The following is a 21,091-nucleotide window of genomic DNA, read 5'->3' on the forward strand; positions in this document are numbered from 1 at the left end:
AAGTTGGTGGCTTTTGAAGCCTGCAAGTTTAGGGTCGCTAGGTCCCTCCTGGCCAGCAGAAGGTGGGGGATGTGTGTGTTGGTTTTTGTTTTGTTTTTTGCCAGATCCAGGCTGGGAAACCCTTGGAGATTTGGGGATGGAACCTGGGGAGGACAGGGACCTCAGTGGGGTACAATGCCACAGAGTCCACCCTCCAAAGCATCCCTTTTCTCCAGGGGCACTGATCTCTGTAGTCTGGAGATGAGCTGTAACTCCAGGTGTTGGGTGATAGTGAGATATTGAAAAAAATGGTATTTAGCAGAGATAAGATGGTCCAGCAGAGCCAGAGTAAAATAATTCAGACTCAGAATCCATGTGTGATTAAAATATAAAGTTTTTACTAAATTCTAGCATGGGAAGGGTAACTGGGATGAAAATAACAACAGAGCAAAATCAGCTACATCCTTACTCTACAAAGACAAAACTAGAAGAGGAGAGATTATGGCTGCTCTTCTTCTTCTTCAGAACACCAAAACAAAGATGGGAAGAGAAGCCATAAAATGGTAATACACCTTGACACTTTAGTCCCAATCAAATTCCTAGATCAGGGAAAAAGTTCCCGGCATCCTACAGCTAAAGAACATTGGTTACATGAGAAACATGTGACTTCCTGGGAGTAACATAAACAAACATTTAACCCCAGATATACTGAGTGTTTTCAACTTGTAATACCCAACACCAGATGATCCCCAGGTGCCCTCTGGAGGCTGGCATCTCCACGCAAGTCTGAGTTAGGAGTCAAATTGGGTTCTCTTGTGCAACGTTCAGTGTCCTTTATCTGTATTTTGCAAACATCTCCTGCTTCTCCAAGAATATGGTGAGGAGTTTTGCAGATGATTTTGTTTATATGTTGGAGCTTTTTAAAAAAATCACTTCTCTCAGAAGCAGACCAAAGATGAATTTAGACGGCAAACTTAAATGCCACTTAAAATTGTGCCAGGTTCATGGGCCTGGCCGCCTGCCTCATTCTCTTGCATGAGAAGGGCAGAAAGAGGAGCCACGGCGCATGTGCCAATCTGGCAGCAAGTTGAGTTTGTGCGCATTTTAATTTAACTGCTATTAAATTTGCCACTTGAAGCCAGCCTGGTTGTCTAATGTGCGGGGCACAAAAGAGTTTAACCGAAGCAGTTCAGAGGAGGTCTTGATAAAAGAGAACCTGAACTTGGTCAATATTTTCTGTTCCTGGGCTCCATAATCAACCAAAAGGGGGACTGCAAACCAAGAAATCAGGAGACTGAGAAGGGCAACCATGAAGGTGCCAGAAAAGATTCTTAAGTGTAAGGCTGTGTCGTTACCAGTGCTCCCTCTAAGCTGAGGAGTCTTGTGAGCAAAAATTCCACTATGTGAGCCACCTGCATGAAAGTTGTGAGTGAGCGATTTGGCTGCTGCTTGAATTAGTTTGCTCTGGAGCCACCCTCCCTGAGCGAAGACAAAAATGTGTGAGCCGGAGGCTAAAAAACTGTGAGCTAGCTCACACTCACTCAGCTTAGAGGGAACACTGCCCACCTTAGAAGATAAGAGATTGGATTTATACCCCGCCCTTCACTTGGAGTCTCAGAGCAGCTTACAAACTCCTTTCCCTTCCGCTCCCCACAACAGACACCCTGTGAGGTGGGTGGGGCTGAGAGAACTCTGACACAAACTGCTCTTTTTCAAGGACTGCTGTGCCAGAGCTTGTGACTGACCCAAGGTCACATCAGCAGGTGCAAGTGGAGGAGTGGGGAATCAAACCCGGTTCTCCCAGATTAGAGTCCGCACACTTAACCACTACACCAAACTAGTCACTACTGGTAACCAAGATCCAAGTTAATTCATGCCATGGGATTCCCCATTACTACGTGTGGGTATGAAAGTTGAAGGATGCTGACAGGAAGAAATTAGATTCATTTGAGATGTGGTCTGATGGAGGAGAGTTTTATGGATACTGTGGACCACCAAAAAGATAAATAAGTGGGTTCTAGATCAAATCAAGCCTGATTTGATTTTGGGCCTAGAAGCTAAAATTACTACACTGAGGCTATCATACTGTGGTCACATTGTGAGAAGACAAGAGTCACTGGAAAAGACAGTAATGCCAGGAAAAGTTGAAGGCAGCAGGAAAAGAGGAAGACCCAACCCGAGATGGATGGACTGTATAAAGAGAAGCCACGGCCCTCCTTTTGCAAGACCTGAGCAAGGCTCAGTTAATGATGGGCAGGGGTCATTTCCTGCAGGAGCGCACAGGAGTGGAGCTCCGGCAGTAAAGAGCCCAGGGGGTGGGCACATGGAACAAGCCCCACCCCCTGCTCCCAGCAGCCCTCAGTCAGAGCAAGAAGCAGCCAGGTAAGCTGCAGAGCACACACACACCCCCCGTTTCAAAACAGTCCAGTGGCACCTTTAAGACCAAGTTTTATTCAGGTACAAGCTCTCCCTCCTCTGTGAGGACAGATCTGCACATCCCCCCCCCAATAGCTAGCAATCCAAAACAGTCCAGTGGAGCATGAGCGGTGGGTGTTGCCTCCTGACACACTTCCGGTGATGTCAGAGGGTGTGCCACATGCAAATAAGTTATGCTAATGAGTTATGCTAATGAGCTCCTGCACCTCTTTGTCTACAAAATGACCCCTAATTATGGGACATTTGAAGGACATTAATTAATAGGACTGCCATAACTCGGAAGCAACCTGACAACACTTAACACGCACACACAATTCTTACAAATGTCCACATATTAAAAGTCTTGATAAAATGTAGGTCTTAGGCATCAGGATGAATTACCCTGGTTTTGTAATAGCCACACGTGGAGTGAACTTTGCGGTGTTTTTCGGTGATTTACTATCGGGAAATATAAATTGAAACACCCCTTTCCCGTTCCCTTGAAGTATACCAGCTTCCTCACAAAAAGTTTATCTCTGCCAGTAAACATAACTTTACAGCTCTAGCTGTTTGAAACATTCCTTTCAACTGTACAGAACCCACATGTTGCTTAAAACGCTTCCTCCAGACCATTGGATCCCACATAGAAGGCAAAAAATCGAACAGTCTTCCGGATGCTGACTTGGGTTAGAGTCTACACCAGAAATGGCTGATGGGTAATCTGCAGGCTAGATTAGACCCACACAAGACCATCTTGTGTGACTTCGGTGAACTTCCAGTTTTAGGAGGCTTTTATTTCCAGATCAAAGTTATCTGGTAGGGGGCAAAGAGGTCAATTGTGTGTATTCTAATTTGCCAATAGTTTTAATAAAAATTGTGGGTTTTTTTTTAAAAAAAAGGATGTTATATTTGTTTTAAATTCCCGAATCGTTGAAATGTTTCCTGCTGCTTCAAAAGAGCTGTGTGAGTGAATTGTAGCTAGTCTAGACTTTCATATCACTTCAATACAGCAACGTTCAACGGAGGCTGTTCACACATTCTGATGAAGGGCATAAAGTGATGAGAGTATTGGCACGTAAGCATGTGTGCCTTTGTCTGGAGGTGGCTGGGAAAGCTATAAAAGTGGCTATTTCCCCCCATTGCCCCCCCCCCCATGTGCTTTTTAATGACTTATTTGACCTGGAAATAATTGTGTCCCTCTAGGAGATGTGCTGCAGTATTGTGATTTCTGCTCATTCACCTCTGTCAGCGTGTGGAGCCTTAACCGTCATGTGAAAAAACACTCGGATGCCAAACCCCACATGTGCCACATCTGTCTCAAGGCCTTCCGTACCATTTCCTTGTTGCGTAACCATGTGAACACACACACAGGTATGGCTAGAACCAGAAGGCATCTTTGTTTGACCAGTTAGATTCTAGTCTGGCACAATGCTCCCTCTAAGCAATGGAGTCTTGTGAGAAAAAAATTCTACTTTGTGAGCTACTGGCCTTAAAATTGTGAACGAGCGATTTGGCTACTGCATCAATTAGTTTGCTCTGGAGCCATCCTTCCTGAGCTAAGACAAAAATGTGTGAGCCGGAAGCTAGAATACTGTGAGCTAGCTCACACTAACTCAGCTTAGAGGGAACCCTGGTCTGGTAGCACTTTAGAGAGCAACAATATTTTTAAGGTATAAGCTGTCGGCCCATTCTGCATCTGGCATTCGCTCCACATTTTCTCAGCACTCGACCTGGTTCCCTCTTGCCTCGGAATATCTGTTTTCATTCAGTCTGGTATGCAGATTTTCCTGTGTCAGTACTTGCCTCAGCGGTCATTAGCTGCCTGAGCCAAGTAATTCACAGCGAGGTGATAAATACAGAGGGGGAAAAGGGGGGCAGGGGAACTGACGGAGATCGGTGAAACCGTGTCAAGTTGTCTGCCTGTTGTTCCCTTTGAATCAAAAGTGGAGGAAGGATTCAAAGGGAACAACCATAAAACCTGATGAACAAAGAAAGTGAAAGCGTCATGCAGCGTAGAGGGAGATGAACCTCCCGACCTGGCTGTGGAAAAAACTGTGAGGAAACAGATGGGTGCAGAATCAGCCTTCAAGATCTGAGTCTTTTTATCCCAGTCAGGAGGTGGGAGGGGTGTTTGTAAAGAATGGTTGTAAAGGATGCAGAGGTAGGATGCCTACTGTGTAATTGTTGGACTGGGTTGCTGTGGGTCCACCAAGGGTTAGAAAAAAACCGTGAGGAAACAGATGGGTGCAGAATTGGCCTTCAAGATCTGAGTCTTTTTATCCCAGTCAGGAGGGGTGTTTGTAAAGAATGGTGGTAAAGGATGCAGAGGTAGGATGCCTACTGTGTAATTGTTGGACTGGGTTGCTGTGGGTCCACCAAGGGTTAGACTCAGTACATAACAGTTGCCGCCCACATGTAACCATCGTGTGGTCTTCTGGGAACCTAGAGAAGGTTCTCTTTCAAGCGGCAGAAAACGTAAGCCTGCCGTCCGCTGAAATAAGCAGAGTCTTCCTCAGCGCAACTCACTCCACTGTCTTTTTCACAGGGACCATTCCGTACAAGTGCAGCGAGTGCGAAATGGCCTTTGTGACCAGTGGAGAGCTTTCGCGCCACAGGCGTTACAAGCATACTCTCGAGAAGCCCTTTAAGTGTTCGTACTGTAACTACTGTAGTGTAGAGGTAAGCACAGCCGTCATATTGAGGACCGGAGTAGGGTGGGCTCTGGCGGGAGGTAGAGGGTTACTTTTTTCCCCCAAGTGGAGAGGCCTGGTTAGAGTATTGGACTAAGACTCTGGAGGCCTGGGTTCAGATTCCTGCTTCAGGGGTACACATGAAGGTGCCTTATATTGAATCAGACCCTGGGTCCATCAAGGTGAGTGATGTCTATTCAGGTTCGCAGCAGCTCTCCAGGGATTTAGGTGTGGGTGGGTCTTTCACATCACCTACTGCCTGGTTCTTTGAACTGGAGATGCCTGGGATTGAACTTGGGACCTTCTGCATGCCAAGCAGAGGCTCTTCCATTGAGCCACAGCCCCTCCCTATGCAGCCTATAGCTCTAGACCCAAAGGTGGAAGGGTAGGTGAGATGCTTGGGATTACCAATGGGTGACAGGAACTGCAGGGAAGAAGAGGAGGAGAAGGAGGAGGAATTTATACCCTGCCCTTCACTACCCGAAGGAGTCTCAGAGCGACTTACGATCTCCTTTCCCTTCCCCTCCCCGCAACCGCAATGCTCCCTCTAAGCTGTGGAGTCTTGTGAGCAGAAATCCCATTTTGTGAGCTACTAGCATTAAAGTTGCGAGTGAGCGATTTGGCTGCTGCAGAAATTAGTTTGCTCTGGAGCCATCCTTCCTGAGCTAAGACAAAACATGTGTGAGCCAGAGGCTAAAAAACTGTGAGCTGGCTCACACTAACTCAGCTTAGAGGGAAGCTGTGGCCTGTGAGGTAGGTGGGGCTGAGAGAGTTCTACTGCTCCTGAGAGAAAAGCTCTGAGAGAACTTGTAACTGACCCAAGGTCACACCAGCAGCTGCATGTGGAGGACTGGGGAATCAAACCCGGTTCTCCCAGATTACAGTCTGCGCCCCCATCTACTACACCAAACTGGCTCTTCTTATGGGGCTAAAGGGCCTCTTAGAGATGCTTTACAAAACAGGGAAAGGACAGAGGTGAATAGTTGCCCAGAATCCAAGTGCAAACCAGGCACAGTTTTATGCTAGCGTGATGTAGCAGTTAAAACATCACACCAGGATCTGGGGAAAGCCAGGTTCAGATCCCCACTTATTTCACAGAAGCTTGCTGGGGGACCTTGGGCCAGTCACACACTCTCAGCCTAACCTCCCTTACAGGGTTGTTGTGAGGATAAAAAGGAGGAGGGGAGAAGAATTTAAGCCACTTCAGGTTTCCTTTGGGGAGAAAGGCAGAATATACTTAAAGTAAATAAATAAACTTAAAAACAATTGCCGGGGGGGGGGTGCTCCTGTATATATTTATTACTTATTGCAAGATCTCTTGTGTTCCACTTTCTAATAAAGGACTCACAACAAGCTGTGATACTGCTATATATATACTGCTAACATGCTGTAGTGGTTAAAACGTCACACTAGGATCTGCGGAAAGCCAGGTCCATATCCCCACTTATTCCACGGAAGGTGCCACTGGACTTTAATGTCGTTATATTGCTTCAGACCAACACAGCTGCCCCCCCCCCGGTGCACCTCAGATGTTACAGCTGGAATTAGTATTCCTCCCCTCCCGTGGGTCAACTGTAAAAAAGTTACTCTCTTTCAGCCTACGCAACCCTACAGGGCTGTTGTGAGGATACAGCAGAGGATGGGAGTAGGCAGGGCTATTTTTGGGCAGGAACGCACAGGAACGGAGTTCCGGCTGGCTCCCAAGTTGGCCACGCCCAGCAGGAACTCATTAGCATAATAGGTCACACCCAACGGCAGAAACTCATTAGGACTGGCTACATTAGGGATGTGTGGCCTAACATGCAAAGGAGTTCCTGCAACAAAAAAAGCCCTGGGTTTTGACCACAAACAAGGTAAACAGAATAAGAAGCAAAAGGTGGGTGTGGCTGGATGAGCACACTTCTGGTGACATGGGGGTGCGGCCTAATATGCCAATGAGCTGTGCTGTCAGGGGTGTGGCCTAATATTCTATTGAGTTTCTGCTGCTGGGTGTGGCCTATTATGCTAATGAGTTCCTGCTGGGCCTTTTCCACAAAAAAAGCCCTGGGAGTAGGGTTGCCAGCTCCGGGTTGGGAAATTCCTGGAGATTTTGGGGGTGGAGCCTGGGGAGGTTGGGGTTTCGGGAAGAGCAGGGACTTCAGCAGGGTAGAAGGCCATAAGAGTCCACCCTCCAAAGCAGCCATTTGCTTCAGGGGAATTAAGCTCTGTCGTCTCGAGATCAGTTGTAATTCTGGGGGATTTCCAGGTGCCACACGGAGGCTGACAGCCCTAGATGGAAGAACTGTGTATTCCACCTTGTAGTCTTTGGGGGAAAAGGCAGAATAAAAATGTGATGGGGTAGATAGAAGGCGCTTTTAAAGGCGGGCTAGTATTGTGCTTTTTCATTCCACTTTGGTCTGCGATAAATAGTTTCTGCAGGACTTTGTATTGGCTGAACGTATTTTTCCACAGCCTGACACCCTCTGGAAAGCGACGCCGGCCTTTGAAACCTTCTTTAAAACTCTCGGGTTGGATCTCGCGGATCCGTTGTACCCGCAGTGACTGGGAACCCATAGGGGGCCTGTTTGTGCCGTATCCTGGGCTCTTATCGCATTTTCCCCTTTGCGTTCCTAACGCTAGGCAAGCAAGTTGAAGCGCCACATCCGTTCGCACACCGGGGAGCGCCCTTACACCTGCACTCTGTGCGCCTACGCCAGCAGGGACACTTACAAGCTGAAAAGGCACATGGTTACTCACTCAGGTAAGTGGGAGAAATACTGCTTTTAGAACAGTGCAGGGGTCTTTTGACCGGGTGTGATTTCTCCCCCCAAACCATCTGTTTCCAGTGATGTCAGCCCTAATCTGTGTTCCCTCTAAGCTGAGTGGGTGTGAGCTAGCTCACAGTTTTTAGCCTCCAGCTCACACATTGTTGTCTCAGCTCAGGAAGGAGGGCTCCAGAGCAAACTGATTGATGCAGTCGCCAAATCGCTCGCTCACAACTTTAATGCCAGCAGCTCACAGAGTAGAATTTCTGCTCACAAGACTCCGCAGCTTAGAGGGAGCATTGGCCCTAATAGCCCAGACTAGCCCGGCCTGGTTAGGGCTCTGGAGCTAAGTAGGGTTGGCCACGGTCAGTAGTTGGATGGGAGACCACTAAGGAAGTTCAGGGTTGGCTACGCAGAGGCAGGCAAAGGCAAACCACCTCTGAGCATCTCTTGCCCGTAACTGAACCCCCTGGTTGGTATCACCGTGAGTCTGTTGCAACTCGACAGACATTCGTCCTGGAGAAGCCCCAGTAGCTCAGGCTAGCCAGATCTGGTCAGAGGTCAGCAGCTAAGCAGGTTTGGTAGTTGGGTGGGATGCCACCAAGAAAGACTGGGGGTGCTTTGTGGAGGAGGAAGAAGTAGAGATTGGATTTATACCCCACCCTCCAGTACCTGAAGGAGGCTTACAAACTCCTTTCCCTTCCCCTCCCCACAACAGACGCCCTGTGAGGTAGGTGGGGCTGAGAGAGCTCTTTCGAGGACTGCCCTTGAGAGAACAGCTCTGAGAGAACTTGTGACTGACCCAAGGTCACCCAGCTGGCTGCATGTGGAGGAGTGGGGAATCAAACCCGGTTCTCCCAGATTAGAGTCTGCGCTCCTAACTGCTGCACCAAACTGGCGATGGCAGTTTGGCAAACCACCTCTGCTCATCTCTTGCCTTGAAAACCCCATGAGGTGAGACTTCAGGGGTTAGCCATGAGCCAGTTGTGACTTGACAGCCCACTTCACCTGTCTCAAGGCATTTCTGTTGGCTGGTGGAAGAGGGTGCGGATTCCTGGTGATTTCCCCCCTCCCCCAGCAGACCTTCACGTTGTCCCTGAGGATCCCCTATTTTCCAGGAACTTGAATAGCCAGGGGGCTCAGGAGGTTGCTGTAGAAGGTGATGCATGAGGTGTTGGTTACAAAATCATGGTGGTTCTAAATTCGGAGTAGATAATATCTCTTTTTTTGCAGATGATGAGCACCATTCACCCAGTTAGCGCCTTTAACTCCTGTTGCCGCCCCTTTCTGTCATTTACGCTTTCCGGCTTGCGTGTGAGGGGAGATCATGCTACCCACAATCCTCTCAGTGCACATGGCCATTTTGAGAACAGGGCACGCATAATTTCCCAGCTTCGATACTCACAATCGGAAACCCAGATTTGTAAGGGTATACATATCCGGGTTTGTGCACCAAAGCCTGAAAATACGCACCCTGCACAATTCACACAAAATGGGGACCGCATATACCAGGAGGCTCGTGGGCAATGAACTCTCCCGTTACAAAGGATTGCAGCACTGATGTTATAGAATCCTAGAATCACAGAGTTGGAAGGGGTCATACAGGTCATCTGGTCCAATCCCCTGCTCAATGCAGGATCAGCCTCTAGAGCAGTGGTGGCGAACCTATAGCACGGGTGCCAGAGGTGGCACTCAGAGCCCTCAGCCAGGCCCAGACCATCACCCCAGCCAGGCCCAGACCATCATTAAAGTGTCGAATTATCTGCCAAATAATTTTAAGTAAATGAAAGCATTTGGGATTGCTTTTCTTACTTTGTTTGGATCATCTTAAATTAACGTATGAGTTGTTTTTTCTAAAGTAAAACCTCAGTATTCAAGTTAAATTGCTGTGTTGGCACTTTGCGATAAATAAGTGGGTTTTGGGTCGCAGTTTGGGCACTCGGTCTCTAAAAGGTTCGCCATCACTGCCCTAGAGCATCCCTGACAAGTGTTTGTCCAGCCGCTGCTTAGAGACTGCCAGGGAGGGAGAACTCACCCCCTCCCTAGGCAGCTGATTCCACTGTTGCACAACTCCTACTATCCAGCCGCTACCTTCCCACCCTTAATTTAAACCCATGATTGCGAGTCCTATCATCCTCTGCTGCCAACAGGGACAGCTCCCTGCCCTCCTCCAAGGGACAGTCCTTCAGATACTTAAAGAGAACCATCGTTTCGCCCCTCAACCTGCTCTTCTCCAGACTGAACATTCCCAAGTCCCTCAGCCTTTCCTCACAGGGCTTGGTCTCCAGGCCCCTGATCATTTTCATCACTCTCCTCTGCACCCGCTCCATTCTGTCCACATTGTTTTTGAAGTGAGGCCTCCAGAACGGCACACGATACTCCAGGTGTAGCCTGACCAATGCAGTGTACAGCGGGACTATGACATTTTGCCATTTGGATGTTATGCCTCTGCTGATGCACCTCAAGATTGCATTAGCTGTTTTGGTCGCCGCATCACACTGGCTGCTCATACCCGTACCCCAAGATCTTGTTCACACACACACTGCTACCCAGGTTGCGTGCTGGTGGTGGAAAGTGTTGTAAAATGGTCAAAAGTGTTTAATACTCAGACTATCAATGGATCTTGCTCTATTGAAAAGAAGAGATTTCTTTGCTTTTAAAAACCTTTATTTCTAAGGGTAAAAGGTACACAGGATAACTACAAATAAACATAACACTAACAGCTACATTTTCTAAGCTGTCTATGGTCAACATTAACACACAGATAATGGAGAATCTGTTTTTCTTCTCGACCCCTAGAAAGGAAGTCACCTGAAACAAACAACCAATCACTTATCACAACAGAAGTTACTTTTCCCGGGCTAATTCCCCATTGGCTTACTGCCAGGTATCCCTTCTGGGTCAGTCTAAACAATAGCAATACTAGGCAAACAAGTTAACCCTATAATGACTGAATTGTCAGACCTTGTAAACACATGCACTTCCAACAGAAAGTGCCATCAAGTTGCAGCTCACTTATGATGACCCCATAGGGCTTTCAAGGCAAGAGATGGACAGAGGTGGTCTCCCACTGTCCACCTCTCTGTAGCATTCTGGACTTCTCTGAGGTTCTCCTGTCCAAGTAGTAACCGACCAGGACCAACCCTGCTTAGCTCCCAAGATCCAATGAGACTGGGATACATCCAGGTCAGGGAGCTTGCATGGTAAGCAGATGAAATTTTACATGTAGCTTAGAGTGGATTGGATTGTGCCAACTTTTTTGCTGGCAAAAGAGGGAGGAGGGGCCCCTCTGGACTTCCAAATGGGCTGTGCCGTGGAATGTTGGGCCCAAGTGGACGAAGTCTGCGTGAAAGAGGGAAACAAGTAAAACGGAATGGAAAACGAAGCATCATCTCTGTCTCTCTTTGTATATGTATTGCCAAACAAGAAAGTCATTTTTGGCAGTAGGTTTTAGCTTCTGGATCAGCCACTCAAGGTCATTTGGCAAAGGCTTCTGGGAGAGCTGCCACATCGACTAATGTGGTGGGAAGCACATCAGATAAGCAAACCAGGAGAAGCAAAATCCCAAGCAGTGTGTGTGTGAAGTGGGTAAATCTGACACGTGCAGTGGGAGTAAAATCAAGAATAAAAGAGAGTAAAAGAAACTAATTATATAGACAGCACCAAAATTTTTAGCCCTGGTATTTTACTTTCCAATTGACTTGGTTGTCTTTTTTTGCCCCCCCACAGGTGAAAAGCCCTTTGAGTGCAGGATTTGTAAGGCCAGGTTCACCCAGGCCGGAACTCTGAAGTTCCATGTATTGCACAAGCATGGGGAAAATGTGCCCAAATACCAATGTCCACACTGCAGTACTTGTGTCGCCAGGAAGGGTGATTTAGGTAAGTTTCAGTATTCTGTTATTTGCTTAAAAGAATCAATGAAGAATTAAGGCCAGACTCATAATGTAAAATTCTGATTTAAGAAACTGCCATCCCCAGCATATCCCAATCTGGCGCATTTGTTCTAAGTCAAGAACTGGAAAGCCCATTAAGCAAATCGTTTCTCAAAGGGCACCCACGAGGATTGTTGTTGTGGCCCCGGGGCCCTGTTCCAATCCAGGGCTTCCCATTCAGTTATATCCTCAGCATTAACATCCAAAGTGCTTCACACATCATCTTGTTGAACTCCTTACAACAGCCCTGTAAGGTTGGCCAGTGTTACGATGGCCATACTGCAGGTACTTTTCTCCCTTTCTCACAATACAAGAACTCGTGGGCACTCCATGAAATTGCTGAGCGGTTGGGTTAGAACGGATAAAAGGAAGTACTTCTTCACCCAAAGAGTGATTAACACTTGGAATTCACTGCCACAGGAAGTGGTGGCGGCTACAAGCATGGCCGGATTCAAAAGGGAATTAGATAAGCATATGGAGCAGAGGTCCATCAGTGGCTATTCGCCACAAGGTATAGATAGGGACTCTGGGGCAAGTGATGCTCTGTCATCTTGGTGCTTGGGGGGGGTCAACAGTGGGAGGGCTTCTAATGTTCTGGCCCCACTGGTGGACCTCCTGATGGCACCTGGTATTTCTGGCCACTGTGTGATACAGAGTGTTGGACTGGATGGGCCTTTGGCCTGATCCAACATTGGCATCTCTTATGTTCTTAGGTAGGGAATTCAGACTGAAAGTGGCACGACTAAGGTCATCGAGTGAGTTTCTGGCAGGGGACAGATTTGAATACAGGTCTTCCCAGATCTTGGCTCAGGGTCTTAACCACTTTGTTACACCATTTCCCTAGTTTTAGTTAGCTACGCACGAGAAGTTTGCCTTATCCAAATTTCTCCCTGGGTTTTGGTAACCTAAATATTTTTTACCCAAAACAACGGCAGTTCGATAATTATGTACCATTCTTCCATTTAAAAAAAAAAATGCGTGGACTTGGTTTAGTCATCTGGCCCGTCTTTGTTTTCTGATGGGTAGACTGATGTGCAATTAATAACACTGAGCATTAAGTAAATCAAAGCTCAAAAAGAAATCACGATGCAATTGTGTAATCGCATCAGGTTTCGTTTTGGCACAGTGATTTAATCAATGCCCGTAATGTACTGGTGGCCATCTTTAAAGCTGTAAGAAAGAGAGAGAAAAGAAGGAACCCGAAAACTGCAGAAAACTACGGATCTATGCCCAATTCTGAAGTTAATTTTAGGCCCTCGTCAAGTAAAGCAGAAAAGACCCAGGACACCATTATGGCAATGCAGACAAGCATTTGGAGATTGGACCGGGGAGACCCAGGTTCAAGTCCTGGCTCAGTGTCAGAACCCACAGCTAACAACGAAGTACACGCATTCGGGAACGGTTATACTTTTATTGCAAAGCTATAGATGCAGTAACACACGCACCATTAAGAATGGTGGCAACCAATAGAGTCTAATAGGATATAGGGTATTCGTATGCACCCCCCTATGGCATGGGCCAATTAGGTGCCCTCCCACACGTGGGATAAGTGAGGAAACCGTTAGGTGGCTAAAGCTGGGAACCAGGAGTCTCTCACGGTACATGGGAGACTTCCAGACAATACAACCTCCTCCTGCACATCTGTAGAGATAAGCGTTTCAGCAAAGGCAGAACAGCAGGGATAACAGCAATGAACAAGACACAGAATGAACTTCCCAACCCCCCTGGCAGCATAGCTGACACTCAGTCGTGACATTTTCTTGATGTCCAGTGTCTTTCATTCTGACAGACCTCACAGGATTGCTGTGAGGATAAAATGGAGGAGGAGGGAGGGTCACGTATGTCACCCTCAGCTCCTTGCAGGAAAAGAAGGTATTAAAACGTGATTGGTAACAGAATGGGGAAAATTCAAAGCCCTTAGTGGAAGGGCAGTTGCTTCTGTCACTTGTGTGAAACAAGAAAAGGTAATGGGGCCTGGAAAACTGCTTTGGGGGGGATGCCCCCCCCCCCGCCAGCCTGATTTTAACCCTCTTCTTTTGCCCCACAAAGTGTATTTATTTTAATTACTTCATTTATACCTGACTTTTCTTGGGACCCAAAGTAGTGAACGGCATTTGCCCTTCTCCATTTTATCCTCACAACAAGCTTATGGGGTGCATTACGCTGAGGGTGCGTGACTGATCCAAGGTTGCCCAGCAATCATCCATGACCAAGTGGGAAGGCCGAGCACCAAAGAATAGATTCTTTTGAATTGTGGTGCTGGAGAAGACTCTTGAGGGTCCCTCAGACTGCAAGGAGATCACATCAGTCAATCATAGAAGAAATGATCCCTGACTGTTCCCTGGAAGGCCAGATAATGAAACTGAAGCTCAAATACTTTGGCCACCAAATGAGAAGGGAGCACTCACTGGAGAAGACCCTGATGCTGGGAAAGATTGAAGGTCAAAGAAGACGGGAACGGCAAAGGATGAGATGGTTAGACAGTGTCATCGATGCAACGAACATGAAATTGAGCCAACTTCAGAGGACGGCGGAAGACAGGAAGGCCTGGCGTGATCTGGTCCATGGGGTCGCGGAGAGTCGGACTCGACTGTGCGACTGAACAACAACAAAAGTGGGAATTCGAACCTGGGTCCCCCAGATCCTGGTCCAGCACCCTAACCACTGTGCCTCATTTGGTTCATTGCTTTGCACGGAAGATGCTGCAGGCAAAGGGGGGAGCTTCCCCATCAGGGTCTGGGGTCTAGTGCCCCTTTGTGGGATTTTTCTTCTGATTGCAGGCATCCCAAAAACAACAACACAGTTTGTAACTCTAAAGCCAAACCCACAACCATGACCTAAAGTCATATTATGGAGAACATAGGAGCAATCTACTTAAGCATTGTTTCAAAAGGAGCCTCTTCTTGTTTCAGAGTAGCTCGCAGTTTGCTGGACTTCATGCAGTCCAGGAGACTATGCCAACTTCACAATGTCTGGAACGGGCGCGTTATTTTTGCATTCAAGGGAGGTGGCACCACCTTGTGGCTGTTCTGAGTTAATGACCATGCCTGGTCAATCTCCATAGCGAATGTAAATAGATTTTTCATGGAACACCCCTGACAAATTTGGTTGGTCATATCAAAACTCCTTTGGCTCAGAAGTCTTTAGATGTTTCTCTCAAATACAAATCCGTTTCATTTTTTTAAGGTGGAATCTTGTTGCAGTCTGTGAATGTCTGTGTACTGCTCCCCCTGAAGTGTTGCTAGTCTGAAAATTGGCTTTCCCCTCAGAATCACTCAGGAGTTAGAAGTAAAGACTTCCATCAAGAATAAAGTGGTTAAGTGCGCGGACGCTAATCTGGGAGAGCCGGGTTTGATTCCCCACTCCTCCACTTGCACCTGGCTGGATGACCTTGGGCAAGCCGTAGCTCTGGCACAGCTGTTCTTGAAAAAGAGCAGTTCTTGAAAAAGAGCAGTTTCTGTCAAGAGCTCTCTCAGCCCCACCTACCTCACAGGGTGTCTGTTGTGGGGAGGGGGAGGGAAAGGAGTTTGTAAGCCGCTCTGAGACACCTTTGGGTAGTGAAGGGCGGGGTATAAATCCAATCTCTTCTCTTCATCAGTTCTAAAAGGAAATTTCACAGAGAATTTGGGTGCTCTTGTTGGCATTCCACATCAGGGGAAGTTTACTCTTATTCTTAGTCGCTCCTTGAACGCAGCCCAGAGAGAGATGCAGTTTGTTTGCTTTAAAAATTATGCTGATTTTTTACAAGTTTGAGGGACCAATCTGAAGCAGGTCTACTTAAAAGTCAGTCCATTAAATTCAGTGGGGCTTACTCCCAGGAAAGTGCTATTGCAGCATTAGGCACCTTTTTTCTGGATTATCTTCACTGGCTCGGAACAGTGTACGGCTCCATTCTCATTTGAGATTCTAAGCTGCGATTCTTGCGCTTTGATGCTGAGAAACGTTGCAAGCTTTGAGCTGTCCCCGAAAGAGACAAGAACGGCAGGTAGAAGGCTCATTCCACTACACTCCCCAGTCAGTTTCTGGATGCAGTTCAGAATACTGATTTTTATATGTAAAGCCCTCATAGCTTGGTCCTATATGAAGAAGAAGAAGAAGAAGAGACTGGATTTATACCCTGCCCTTCACTACCCAAAGGAGTCTCAAAGCAGTTTACAATCTCCTTTCCCTTCCCCTCCCCACAACAGACATCCTGTGAGGTAGGTGGAGCTGAGAGAGCTCTTTTGAGGAATACTTGTGAGAGAACAGCTCTGAAAGAATTTGTAACTGACCCAAGGTCACACCAGCAGCTGCATGTGGAGGAGTGGGGAATCAAACCCGGTTCTCCCAGAGTAGAGTCCACGCTCCTAACCAGTTTTCCCTCTAAGCTGAGTTAGTGTGAGCTAGTGCACAGTTTTTTAGCCTCCAGCTCACACATATTTGTCTTAGCTCAGTAAAGCTGGTTCTAGAGCCAACTAATTTATTCAGTAGTCAAATCGCTTGCTTACAACTTTAATGCCAGCAGCTCACAAAGCAGAATTTTTGTTCACAAGACTCCACAGCTTAGAGGGAGCATTGCTCCTAACCACTACACCAAACTGGCTCTCAATATGAACCTGCATGTCTGTAACTGAGACCTTACCCCCTCCACTAGAGGTCAGAACAAGGCCTTTTTGCTGGTGGCTTCCTGTTTATAGAGTTCTCACCATTCCATTAGGAAACCCACTGAAATTATGACTTTTCCAGAAGACCACTGAGGGTGGGGGCTTAAAGTGGATCTAAACCAGAAGCAGTTGTGTTTATTTTTTAAATTGCACTAGGTTTATTTTATTTATTTATTTATTATTCGTATTTATATCCCGCCCTCTCAGCGAACCGGTTCAGGGCGGTTTATTGCTTAAAGGTTATGATGTATTTTTATTATATAGTCTGGCACTACAGGCCTTCTTTAGGTGGATATCGCAGGATATAAAGTTTTATTTATTTTTATTTATGTATTTATTAAATTTATATCTTGCCCTCCCCAAACGGGCTCAGGGCGGCTTTTAAATGAATAACTTCTATAGTTCTGTGCATACATTGGGGCACTACAGGAATTGGAACATGTGATTTTTAAGTATCCAAATGTTTGAGCCATGCAAGTTACCAGTTCTGGACTTGGATTGGATTTCAGTTTGGTATAAAAGAATGGGGGGGGGGGCCTTCTAGAAAATGGGAGGGAGGGCGGATTTATCTGCATCCCACAATTTTGTGCCCAAAAAGTTAGCTGCTGATGCCTCTGAGAATGAGATGGTGAGAATGCGTTGAAAAGGATTGACGTACTCAGAGGCAGATCATGCAAAATTCATTTTCAACTTCTGCTCTGAATTTGTCATTGGACGTTTTTTCTTGGGGGGTGTAATTTATTAATGCTTCCTTGTGAACTGCCTAGCAGAGGTCCGAAGGGAGTTCAAAGACGACGCGGAATCGCAATGAAGATCAGTTTAGAGGAGACACAATACAGCTCCCTTTGAAGTTATTGGAAGCGTTTCTTTCCATCCACTTTTACTGCTGCGTGGGCCTGGCCCAGAGCATACATTAACATCTGAACTTTTATATCTGTTTAACAAACAGTAACTGATTATGCAGCTCTCAAAACCCTCGCTGCTTTTAAATTTCATTAAGCAAGGACAGCATAATTATTTTTAGAGTCCAGGAGGATCATAACACATGTTTTGGGGAAGAGATCTGAGACTTGCTTTGTTTTGTTGCTGTAGCCAGGAATGACTAGAGAACAAAACAATGTGTTTGAGATTCCTTTTGAGATCCCACAAACAACTGGCTTTGTGTTTTTCGATGGCTCATGAGAACATTTCCTTGCCAGCCTAGTAGTTCGAAAGCAAGAAATTGCAAGTAGATAAATAGGTACCGCTTGGGTGGGAAGGGAACAGCGTTCCGTGCACCTCAGCATTTAGTCATGCCGGCCACATGACCACGGAGAAGTCTTTGGACAGCGCTGGCTCTTCAGCTTGGAAACGGAGATGAGCACTGCCCCCTAGAGTCGGATTCGACTAGCTTTAGAGCAAGGGAAACCTTTACCTTTAAGCCCCACTGAATAGAGTAGACCGAAGTGATTCTGAGTAGACCTGTTTAGCATCGCTCTCCTCTTATCTGCAATACAACGAAGGCTGCAATCACACATGCCTTTCGATCCGACATAGCTGCGAATGCCTGATGGATCTAAAGGGAACGATCGGACAGCAACATTTGGGACGCGCCCTGCAGTTGTTGGCAACCCGTGCTGCTCTATCACAGAAGCTGAGTTAAAAGACACCGGGGAAAGTCTGGTAGTAAACAGGTTCTGACGAGCCAGAGACGGACTTTTCCCTGCCTCATCATGCAAGCACCCACTTATGCCGTCGGAATGGTCTGATCAGGCCATCCCGGCTTTGTGCCATCCCCCCCCCCTTCGCAGTATGCACATCATCGCATACTCCATAGGGGGCCCCCAGTGTGGAGGTGCAATTCCTCGTTTAAGCACATGGGAAACAAAGACCCGCAGTTGAGTCTGATCACACAGTGACGGGGGGGGGGCTGCCCCTGCACCTACAAAGGGACGTGTGATCTCGCAACTGCATGTCAAATTTCTCTGGAGGAAATAGCCTCGCTTCCCCTCCACTTCAACTGGCACCTGTGACCGCATCCTAAGATATTTTAAATGTACACCTTGAAATGTAATGTGTCACATAACAAATGAATCTCTAGATCAGAGGTCCCCAATCTGTACCTGTGGGTACCTTCAGAATTCTGACACAGGGTGGTGGGCACAATGACCAAAATGGCCACCGCAGGAGGTGGCCCCACACAAACAGAGGAAGCCCAAATGCAAGGGAGAAGAGAAGGTACTTAAAAAGTTACACTAGGAAAGATGGGTGAGAGAGAATAAAACAAACACTGTCGTGGCAGTTGCCACAGAGACAATGTTATTTTAATCTGCTTGTCCCATCAGGTCTTCAGTGTCAAATCAAAAGCCCTGCTGGCCTTGCCCACTTTCTAAAAACACCTGGTGGGTGCCAAGGGACGTGTTGGTGGGCACCCACGGTCACCCTGTTGGGGACCACTACTCTAGATTACCGTGTCAGAGAGCTGGTGCTGGCAAGCCAAAGTTTTGCCTCTGAGCAACATGCAAAATCACTCCCTGTGGCTGTCATGAATCCCCAGATCCCTGTTTTCTATGTTGCAGAAGCCTTTACTGTTTTTTCGTCTCCCTGCACCTACACCCCAGATTCTGCAAAATGGGACCTTTAGGGAAACCCAGTGAACGGCGAACAATCTTTTGCACGGAGCAGAGTTGAGTCCAAGAGCGCCTTAAAGACCAACAGGAGTTCCCCGGGTATAAGCTCTCAAGAGTCAAAGCACTCTCTGCCAGATTTGACGGATCTGGTGACGCTCCCTTTCACCATGAGAAATCTAGATTCGTGTGGGGTAGCCGTGTTGGTCAGAAGCAGCAGAACAAAGTTTGGGTCAAGTGGCACCTTTTAAGACCAACAAAGGTTTATTCAAAGTGTAAGCCTCCGTGTGCAAAACGCACTTCTTCAGACAAAACTGGAATTAAATCTCAAAAGCTAGTTACAGGAAGAAAGAGGATGGGGTGTTGCAATATAAGTGAAGAAATGTGCACGTGCTGAGTCTCTGTTCTTGCATGTACGCAGGGTTGAGCTTGGTTTTTCTTGGGGGTGCCGCTGGACTCCAGTTTCATTCCCACATCTCTTTGTTAACGCTTGCGTTTACGTGCTAATTTGCTGCCAGCCATTGATCCCACCGGCCACCCATTCCAGTTTCAGCTCTGCATTTGGTCTGGCCTCCCGAGTGGCCACTCCTAAAGGCTTACCCCCACCCTCTTTCTTCCTGTAACTAGATTTTGAGATTTTGTTCCAGTTTTGTCTGAGGAAGTGTGTTTTGCATTAGAAAGCTTACACGTTGAATAAAACTTCGTTGGTCTCAAAGGTGCCATTGGACTCAAACTTTGTTCTCCTGAAAATTCTAGCCGGTCTCAAAGGTGTTCCTGGAATCAAATCTCACTCCTCTGTTGCAGACCCATGCGGCTATCATCCAGTGTTCCCTCTAAGCTGAGTTAGTGTGAGCTAGCTCACAGATTTTTAGCTTCCAGATCTCACATTTTTGTCTTAGCTCAGGAAGGATGGCTACAGAGCAAAATAGTTTACACAGTAGCCAAATTGCTCACTCACAACTTTGATGCCAGTATCTCACAAAGTAGAATTGTTGCCCGCAAGACTCATAGCATAGAGGGAGCATTGCTACCATCCTGAAACTATTTGCATGGAGCAGTCTTTGAATGGGAAGAATAATATCCTGCAAACCCCATTTCAGGTATCCACTTGCGAAATCTCCATACCTTTGTCGAAGTCCCGCTCAAGTGCAGTTACTGTGACAGTGCCTTCCACGAGCGCTATGCCCTCAGACAGCACAAGAAGATCCACAGAAATGAGAAGAGATTCAAATGCGATCAGTGCAGTTACGCATGCAAGCAGGTATTTAAAAGGCAGTCAGGGGGTCTGATTGCTGGTTTGGTGGGATTAATTTGGGCAGATATCCTTGCTTTGATCACTGTGCAAATGTTTATTGCTGCCGTCAGTAGCCACGCAGAGAGCATCAAGGTTTTGCCGGCGCATTCGGCAGAACGGGGAAATTACTTATGGTAAGCCTTGCGGCATGTGGCTTACTCGGAAATAAGAGCAGTGATATTCACCGTCGTGATGATCAGAGGAGGAATTCTGTAGCTAATGCATTTCTCTCGAGCACATGTGTCAGAGCTAATAGTTGATGCGCAAGAATGAAAATGAGCTAAATTATATTGGCATGTTTAGGGAATAATTCGTTACATACATTTAAAGTAGCCAGAAGAATCAGCTCATCCTCATGAGTTTGGCTGGCACCTCAGGAGTTGGGCAGAACGTAGGTTCTCTTTACCCTTGAAAGTGTTTTAAAGTCTTGGGAAAAGAAGTTTGGTGATTTGAAACAGAATCACAGAGTTGGAGGGGGCCATCTAGTCCAACCCCCTGCTCTCAGTGCAGGATCAGCCTAGAGCATCCCTGACAAGTGTTTGTCCAGCCGCTGCTTAAAGACTGCCAGTGAGGGAGAACTCACCACCTCCCTAGGTAGCTGATTCCACTGTTGCACAGCTCTTCCTGTAAAAAAAGTTTTTCTGAATATCCAGCTGGTACCTTCCCGCCCTTAATTTAAACCCATTATTGCGAGTCCTCTCCTCTGCTGCCAACAGGAACAGCTCCCTGCCCTCCTCTAAGTGACAGCCCTTCAAATACTTCAAGAGAGCCATCATGTCCCCCCTCAA

At 47.0% G+C, this 21,091-nt stretch overlaps 1 protein-coding gene across 1 annotated transcript in view; it reads left to right on the forward strand.

The window, feature by feature from the left end:
- The window catches only part of LOC107111300 (transcriptional repressor CTCFL-like), a 53,507-nt gene that overhangs the window by 5,785 nt on the left and 26,631 nt on the right, over positions 1 to 21,091 (forward strand). Inside the window, exons 3-7 of the mRNA XM_015412260.1 lie at positions 3,596 to 3,765; positions 4,940 to 5,073; positions 7,704 to 7,824; positions 11,558 to 11,707; positions 20,110 to 20,270. Coding sequence (XP_015267746.1) covers positions 3,596 to 3,765; positions 4,940 to 5,073; positions 7,704 to 7,824; positions 11,558 to 11,707; positions 20,110 to 20,270 — 736 coding nt within the window. The remainder of the gene's footprint in view (positions 1 to 3,595; positions 3,766 to 4,939; positions 5,074 to 7,703; positions 7,825 to 11,557; positions 11,708 to 20,109; positions 20,271 to 21,091) is intronic.

Source organism: Gekko japonicus, unplaced genomic scaffold, assembly GCF_001447785.1.
Source record: "Gekko japonicus isolate JY-2015 unplaced genomic scaffold, Gekko_japonicus_V1.1 scaffold2989, whole genome shotgun sequence".
Taxonomy (NCBI): Eukaryota; Metazoa; Chordata; class Lepidosauria; order Squamata; family Gekkonidae; genus Gekko; species Gekko japonicus.